This window comes from Antechinus flavipes, chromosome 5, assembly GCF_016432865.1.
Source record: "Antechinus flavipes isolate AdamAnt ecotype Samford, QLD, Australia chromosome 5, AdamAnt_v2, whole genome shotgun sequence".
Classification (NCBI taxonomy): Eukaryota; Metazoa; Chordata; class Mammalia; order Dasyuromorphia; family Dasyuridae; genus Antechinus; species Antechinus flavipes.
Window position 1 is genome coordinate 70,427,048 of NC_067402.1, and position 9,225 is coordinate 70,436,272.

Below are 9,225 nucleotides of genomic sequence, written 5' to 3' on the forward strand. Positions count from 1 at the left end.
ACTTTACTAAAACTTGTCTGTTAGGAGTTTTCTTCTTTGTTTTAAAATAGTTGGTTCTTTTTTTTTTAAATAAATGACTACAGTAAGTGTTCTTTGATATTTACATAAATCTTTATTCTCCAATTCAATGAAAATTAGATTGGCCTATATTCAGAGTTCTCAATTGTCAAAATTATCCCATCAACAGGAGGTGCATTTTTGCCTGTTGCTAAGGATGGTGTGATGGTGTTCAGTTACTGCTTTCACAATCACATCATTTCCCCCCCTCATGATAATTGATAAAAAGTTTTCTTTACAAAACATTTTATTTTAAAGATTTTATGAATATATTTTATTTTTATGTCACTTGATTTCCACATATGTATTTCTACATTCTCAGAGAATCATCCCTTGGGGAAACAAAAAGGGAAAAAGTAATGTAGTTAAGCAAAAATATATTAACTCATTCAGTCAGTATCAGTAGTTTGTTTCATACTCATCCTGTCTCTATGGAGGAAGAAGGGAGATGATCAAATGAGTCAATATATATTTTTAAAAATGTTTCTTTTATTTATTTATTTGTTTGTTTGTTTATTTTAAGTGAGGCAGTATGGTTGAGTTACTAGCCTGGGGTCATACAGCTAGTAAGTGTTAAATATCTGAAGCTGTATTTGAATTCTGGTCCCCTTGACTTCAGAGCCAGTGCTCCATCCACTGCACTATCTACCTGCCCTGAGCTAATATACTTTTAAAGCACCTTGCAAACCTTGAAGTGCTCCATAATTGTTAGCAGTAATTATTTTCACATGTCTTAAAAAGAACATTTTCAAAAGAACATGAAAGTTTAATATTATTATTATTAATGTCAGTGTAATGTAAACATATATTATTTATTTCTAGCATCAGTGCATTATGTGGGAAAATATTTTTCAGTTTGAGACATTTGAAAAGCCATTTGTTAAATATAGCTTGTTCATTCTTTTCTATTTTAAAATTTTTTTATGAATTTTTTTTTTAACATAATGGTAGGGTGAGAAGATTCCCTTGCAGAATCAAAATAACAACCCAGGAACCTTTTGGACAATTTTTATTATATTTTGGTGCTGCTCAGAGGATTCCCCAATCATTTTCAGTACTGACATTTATTTATTCTGAGCACCTGTGAGCTTAAAAGGTGGCTCGTGGCTTTGGTTATTCTAATTAGCACTTTAGCTATAAACACAGATTTAGTTAGCCTAGAAATGCTCAGAGACACTTAAAAAACATTTGAAAGTGTAGCAGAGCTTAAATTTTTTGTCACAGAGGGTTTGGATTTATAGGGGTAATAGACATAAAGACATGAGATGATAAATTTTCACCTACATTTTGTTTGTTGGGTAATTGTTATTGACCAAGAAGCAGCACTAATTAATATGTTTGATATTTTATTATTTTCCTGTTAGAACAAATATTACCACATTGGGAAACTCAGATTTAGGGAAATGATACCCGCCCACCAGAATCTTAATGTCTTTCTAGTTCCATGGGATCCATTATTTGAGCACATTAAAAAGCCTAAAGATTTGAGTAAGCATCAGTCAGAAGTCACAGTTATTTTGTGAAAGACCTGATATTAAACTGTACTAGTTTTCTTCTTATATAGATTTCCCCCATTCTTAAAAACCTTAAAAATCCTGACATGCTTATCAGCCTTCATCCTATCTCTCCCTTTCCTTTAGTAACCACTTATAGAAATGACTCTTTTCACCCATTTCCCTCTTCCTCTTCCCTCAGTACTTTGTAAACCCTACTATTTGGCTTTTAACTTAATTATTCAGTTGAAAGGGCTTTCTCTAAAATTAGAGATAATCTCTTAATTGCCAAATCCGATAGATATTTGCAGCATTAAATACTATTGGTTGCTCTCTCTTACATACTCTTCTAAGTTTTCATGACTGTTTTCTTCTACCTGTTCTCTTTCTTCTCCAAGCTCTCCTCCATGTTCTTGTAAGGAGCCCCAAAACTCTGTCCTACTCTTTCCTTTTTTTTTTGTATTCAGTTTTTCTTGATGACTTCATTCAGTCCTGGATTTAAATCATTTCTGTGCAGAAGTCTACTAGATCTGTGTATTCAGTCTTTACATTGTCTTCCTGAGTTCTGGTTTCATCACCAACTACCATTTGACTTATATCAAACTGAATGTCCCATAAATTAAACCTATCTAAAATAGAATTCCTCTTGCTAGTCTTGGCACATCTCCCTTCTTTGTGCCTTTCCACTATCAGTATCTCATGCCTGAAATATAGTCCCCCTTTAGTTTTTCTTCTTAGAAGCTTTTGTTCTCTTAAAACCAACACAGATAATTACCAATTATATGACCCGTGCAATATACTCATTTCTCTCTGAATCAGTTTCCTCATCTGTTCATAATAATACAAATCTTAGTTGTTGTATTGTGTTGTATTATTGTATCGCATCATTTTGGATGAGAACACAAATGAAATATTTCAAAATTTGAAGATCTATAAAAATGTGGGCCTTTATTATATTATTACCTCATTATCATCTTTTTAAATGAATTCAGATCTGCCTGAAATCTTCCCAGATTTTCTCTCAGATTTCTGAGTGCTCTCCCTCACAAAATTGTCTTGTTTATTTTGAATATGTTCTTTATATATTCATTTATATAGATGTTTCCTTGTTGGGATAAAATGTAAACTTCTTGATGGCAGAAAACATTTCATTTTTTCCTCTTTGTATCCCCAGCATCTAGCACTGTGCCTGGCACATGGAAGATGCTTAATATAAATGCTTATTGGTTGATTTTTAAATAGCATTGTCAGAATCCTGGAAAATATTAATAGCATGGTTTTGTGTTCATTTGATGTGCATGTTAGAAAATGTTATGATTACATGGCTTTTGTAAATCTATAATGTTAAAAATATTTAGCTAGATGCTAATAATGAAAAAAGAATATTTATTTGCTATCTAATGGCTTACACAAAATATGAAAGAGTTATCACAATACTATGTTCTTATCCATAGGTAATGGATAAGATTTAAATATACAAATGAACTTATATCTCATTCTGTCATGCAAATGAACCCCTTTTTCCTGATTTAGCCTATTCTGTCTCCATTTTTGAATGAACTAGTTAGCATTCTTACCTCAAACCTAAATTTTGTGTCTCTGCAATTTTTATATCTATTTCCCAGTTCTGTTTTCTAAGACCAGGCAGAGAAAATCTAATCCCTCTTCTATGTGATTACATATCAGATACTTGAGAATAGCTAAAATGGCATGAAAACATTCTGCCAGATCTTGGTTGTTCCCTTGAATGCATTTCCTTCATTAAATTTGGTAGTAAAAGTAGGTTCTAAAATGACATTTGACAGCAGTGTCAATGACATTCAATGTCATTCCAGAACATTTCCTTATTCTAACATCTTGACTGTCTTGTGATATCACAGTGGTGACTCATTAAACTTGTAGATCCCAGATTTTTTTTCAGATGCTTTCCTTTACCTAAGTTTACAACTTTACATTTATCTTTCTTAAATTGCATTTCATCTTATACTATTTAGACCAATGTTCTAATATTTTAATATCTTTTTGAAATCAGATTGCTCTCCCAGCCTTTTGTTATCTGCTTGATAAGCATGCTGACCCTGCCTTTATCCTAACAATTTAAAAAAGATGTTAAACTTGGGACTAAAGCACTACTCCCTGGGGCACTCCATTGGAAATCTCCTTCAAAGATGAAATTGAGCAAACTGTTAACCCGTTGTTCTTTGGGTCTTGAAGAATTTGAATCTACTAATCATACTATTGCCTAGCACACATCTCATCTCTCTTTTTACCAAATGAACCACGTGAGAGACTTGACTAAATTCTCTTTTAAAATCTCAACATGCTCTAATAACAGCCAATTTCCTGATCTTCCAGTCTAATAACCTTGTCACCAAAGGGAAGGGGCTTAGTGTGGCATGGCCACTGACAAGAAACTGTGCTGATTGTGTTTTCTGCTCCTTTTTTTTTCCATCTTCATTCACTTTTCTTTTGAGAATGTGTTCTATAATTTTGCTAGAAATTGAAGTCAAGCTCATTGGCCTACAACAAAACTTTTAAGACTCCCTTCAAAATGGGGATATCTGCAACCAAAAAATGTACTGCTTGCTCTGCTTTTGACAGAGAAGGAATACTAGGATAGAGAGAGAATGAGCATGCTAGGAATAAGGAGGGACTTTGTGGTGGCTAAATTGTGTATCTGTTGTGTCTGACTCTCCATGATCCTTTTAGAGGTCTTCTTGGCAAAGATACTGAAGAGGTTTGCCATTTCCTTTTGCAGCTCCTTTTACACATGAGGAAACTGAGGCACTCAAGGTTAAGTAACTTGCCCAGAATCATGTAGTTAGGAAGGGTCTGAGGCTGGATTTGAATTCTGTGTTCTACACATTGTACCATCTAGCTGCCCTGAAGAATTAGGATACTCTTTATTTATTTATTTATTTTTTGCTCAGCACTTTACACCTTTGTTTTTAGCACCCTGAATACTTTCAACAGTAAATGAAAAGGACTTCGGGCAAAAATAAGTTCCTATTAGGAACATTTAGGTCATTGTCCTATCTTACTAATAACTAAACCTGTTTGGGAGAAATCTCTTTTGTTTATTTGCCTTGGATGCTTGTGAACATGAAAGATGAGGGGGGTCTTGAAATTTTTGTTTTTACTTTTTGGTTACCTCAAAGGTCAGTTTGTTTATATCTTCATTGATTCTTGAGGTTTTCCTGAGGTGTCAGATAAATGAGTCAGTCATCAAGCATTTATTTAATAACTACCTATATATACCAAGCACTGTATTTCATGCTGTGATCACAAGACAAAGCTCAATCATATTAAAGACTAAATGAAGGGTAAAGTTTAATATCTAATGGTCCTAGAAATATCTGCAATTTAGGTAGGAACAAAATTTAATTAGGGAATCGTAGGTATCCGTGATGCTAGAGGAAGAGACATTTTTAATGAAGTCTTCTCTAGTCAGTATTCTTGAAATCCTCTCACCTAAGCAGCTTTGCATTTATGCTTATCTTATCTACTATGTAATAAAGCTGATTCACTTCAGTTAGCATGGCACAATAGAAATAATCAGGATTTGGAACCAGAAGACTTGGGTTCAAATATAAGAACTGCTATATACTGCTTGTACAACACGGGACAAGTAATCCAACTTTTTGAGGCCTCATTTTGTTCTTCTATTAAGTCCCTTTAAATGACATCTATGGTCTTGAAAAGATTGCTTTCAGTTCAAGTCCCATCTTTATGAGCTGTGTAGAGTGCATACATACATGTAAGACATGTGTATATCATACATAAACCTTTCCATATGATAGACTTATACTTCTTGATCCAGATCTAAGAGCTTTTCAGAACTCTTCTCCTTTTTTCCCTTTTTGCTCCCCTCACCATCCCAATCCCTGTAATTTTCCCAGCAATAGTTTTTTCATACATCTACTTTTCTATTAAACTAAGGGCAGTTTTTTATTTCTTCCAGTATTCTCCTCTTTGTTTACTTGCCATGTATGTCTCTTGAATAAGAGGAGGCAGAGAGCAAAGGTTCAGAGATAAGTAGACATAACAGTACATGAAAGTTGAGCCAGCTATAAATAGGCATAGCAGGTGTTTTCCCTATCTAAGCATTGTTTAGATATGTACTATCTACTGGTGAGATCATTTAAGTTTTATGCTTGGAAATTCTGAGTCTCCAAAATATAGGATTACAAAAATATATTCAAGAAAAAAAGGAAATAGCAATTGTTTTTGGAAACCTACAAAACTTTGTTAAGAGCTTTAAAATTCTACTCTTGTTAATTTACATTATTAAATTAATTTTATTTCAGATCAGTAAATGTTGAAATAATTGTACTATGAGAACTTTGACTTTCTTGAGGTAATTTCAGTCCCAGTGGTGATGATAGTTGGGAAATCTTTTAAAACTGACAAATGTGTGAATAAGCTATTTTTTTTTTTTTAACTAGCAATGTGTATCAATTACATTAATCAGTATCTTTTATTAGATAAATCCAATTTTGTCTTATTTCTTCTAATCAGTTGAGAAGATTGAAAACTTTTGACATGGTGCTTTTATTGTTTTTAGCTAGAAAATAGGCTTCATTGAGGGTACTAACTGCTCATTCCTCTGGAGAAATTGTCTACTACCTGAAATAGAAATATTCACCAATTAGTCTTTAAATTAGATCTCTAAAGGATTATGTTTTGGGATACATTTATGTTAAACTCAACTTTGGAAGTAGTTGTAACTATTGTTAAACAGCTTATATACATTTATCACAATTATCCAGATATTGTTTATGAAATAAAAATAGCTTCAAAGTTGTCTTTTTAAGATGGATTGAATTAGTACTGTAACAGCTTTGCCTCAAAGCAAGGTTATTAAGATGATACACTTTTGTTACATGTTAGATTTGCAAAGGAAGATGGGTAATATTTCAGAAAAAATTGCTGTCATAAGGTTTATACTGCAAAGAGTTAAGTGTAACATTTGCTTCCCCTGAAATCTATCCCCCCAAAAAGGGAATTTTGGTTGTATTCTTTACTTTTTGGTGGCCATTGTGTGTGAAAATAACCAATTTAATCTCACTTATTCCTTTTTATTTGTTTTGTTGCTTTGGCTGCTTTTCTTCATGGATGCCTCTGGTGCTTTTAATGAAGTATAATGGATGTTAAATGCATGTCATCGTAGAAAAAAGTTTTGACCTTCCCGTGTGAGTTATTTTGGCAGCTTTCCTCTCATATTTCTGTGTTGTTTTGCTCTTCTGCCTGTCTTGTGTTTAAATTGCCTAGGGTGATGAGCCCTGTGTTAAATCCTGTGCATTCCGTATTTCTCTTTATTTTCAGGAATAGTGCCCTTTCAATAGGGCCTGAAGTGAAAAAAAAAATGCATTTTTGTGACTTGTTTTATATATGTTGTCTTTTGCCGCTGAAAAACTTATCTTTTGATAAAGGCAGTTGAACCTGTCTTGTTTTGCTTAGATTTTAGTATGAAGACAAAAACCTCCATCAATGGTTCTTTATTAAGGTTTTCTGAAGATTAATTTTTCTAAGCATTTTTGATTAAGTAAAATTCAATTCAGGATGATAGAATTATGAGTTTCCTGGTAGATAATAATAATCAGGAGAATTGAAAGGAAATATAAATGTCACATATAGAAATGCAGTTGGCAATGTGGTCTTATTGTTTTGTGTGAAGGAAAAGCAATTCATTGATCTGATCACTGTGATTATGGAACCATATGTCCTATGAAAACCCAGTTTTGACACAGATTCTGGGCAAATTGAATGTAGTTGTTTGTTGCATTACAGTCATTCATAAAAGGCATGTGCTTGGTTGTAATTGTTGTACGGTTTTGTATGAATCAGCACCAGGTTTGAGTGGCTGTTGATCTGGGGGGCAGAACAGTTCATTGAGCCATTCTTTGTTGTGCTGGGAGTTGTTCCTGTAGTCATTTGCCTTGTGTTGGTTCCAGGGAAGCTGCTCGGGAGTGTCGCAGGAAGAAGAAGGAGTATGTCAAATGTCTTGAAAATCGTGTGGCTGTTCTTGAAAACCAAAACAAGACTCTCATTGAGGAACTCAAGGCCCTCAAAGATCTTTATTGCCATAAAGCAGAGTAACTGTCTTTGACTTGGACCTTGTTTACTGTGAACTCTAATCAAGGCATGAGATGCAGCAATTCTACAAATTGCCAGGTGGACTTGTGGAAGGGACACTTGTGACCCTTGGGAATCCAGTTTGGCTTAGTATTTGAAACTGAATTGGGAGTGTTGTTCCAAAATTTGGAATGCAACCATGATCACACAGTTATACCAAGCTTTCTTCAATCTGTTTGCCAATAGCATGCAAATGGTTTTTTGTTTGCCCTTTTTGCTTCTGCTTTTTGCAGGGAAGCTGCTAAAGAATGTCGACGTCGAAAGAAAGAATATGTAAAATGTCTGGAGAGTCGTGTTGCAGTGCTGGAAGTTCAGAACAAGAAGCTTATAGAGGAACTTGAAACCTTGAAAGACATTTGCTCTCCCAAAACAGATTAGTAGAAATATTTACGCTATGAACTGATTACAACATGTACAGTTGCTTTTGAAGGCAATACAATATATAGCCGGCAAGAATTATGGCTTTTTTCCTTTGTATCATTCATCTTAGAGTATAATTTCTAACATTCCTGAAATGCTTTACTGTACTTTGTTGACTCTTAGCTGTAACTTCAGTTTTTTAAAGGAGACAAACTGTAAAAAATGTATGTAACAGATTCTTAAAATGCAATATTTGTAAGACTTGTTCCATTGCCACATATTTGCAGTTTCCACTCTTTGTGTCACTAATAGTGTCCTACGCAATAAAATATTTTGCAGGTCTTTTAAAAATCATTTTAGGAAAGGATGATCAGAGATAATGCATCCAACAGTACAATAAAATTAAACCACCAAAAATACCTCAGGAAGTTGTTAATAGAAAGTATGTTCTGATTACATACCTATATGAGAATAGTAGCTCATAAATGAATTTATGGCATTTTTCAGATTTTTATATTAGTTACTTTGTGAAGAAAATATTGTATTGCTGTCCTTGAATGCCATGGTTGAAGATAGTTTTTAATAGAACCATGTTGGTTACACTTTGTAGTGTTTGGTGCTCATTTAAATATCTGAAACACTTACTACAGTTTTTAATCTACAATGTAATATAAAAGATCTTGCAGAAGTTTTTAGTGTCAGTTTTATGTTACATAATCAACAGTTGTTTTACAACACATTTTCGACTTCTGGAAAAAGTTAAGTGCTTCTTGCTAAAATCCAACATCTACACCTCAAAGCATATTGACCTAGTTCTACATGGTTCCATGATCTTCGCCCTGGGGCTGTTTGAGCTGTCTCACCTGATCCAGACCTGTGGAGCTCTACACAGAGGAGAAGATATGTGGTGAAGAATTTATATGTGTGTGGATGCATGAGCGTGTGTGTGTGTGTGTGTATGCATGTGCGCACGCATGTGTTGTAAAATAGACTTTTCCCTTGAAAGGGTAAAAAAGATTTTGATATTTTCTCTTAATGTGCCTCTTAACCTGAATATTTGCTTTCAGTTGAGACAGCCCTAAAAAAAACCAGTTTTCACTGTTATTCTAAGCATTTATATTTCAGTGCATTCAGGTTTGACTCAGCAAGATTTACAAATTCAGTATATCAAGACTATGTT

At 33.8% G+C, this 9,225-nt stretch overlaps 1 protein-coding gene across 25 annotated transcripts in view; it reads left to right on the top strand.

Moving 5' to 3' along the window:
- CREM (cAMP responsive element modulator) overlaps positions 1–8,733 on the top strand; it is a 73,371-nt gene extending 64,638 nt beyond the window's left edge. For 17 of the 25 annotated variants that reach the window (XM_052000535.1, XM_052000533.1, XM_052000545.1 and 14 more), the window contains one exon: positions 7,505–8,012. In XM_052000535.1, the coding sequence (XP_051856495.1) occupies positions 7,505–7,649 (145 nt within the window). In that variant the 3' untranslated portion in view covers positions 7,650–8,012. Of the gene's footprint in view, positions 1–6,689; positions 6,743–7,504 lie in introns of all 25 variants that reach the window. The other 8 variants (XM_052000534.1, XM_052000542.1, XM_052000544.1 and 5 more) reach the window with 2 other exon arrangements.
- Positions 8,734–9,225: the final 492 nt, after the last annotated feature.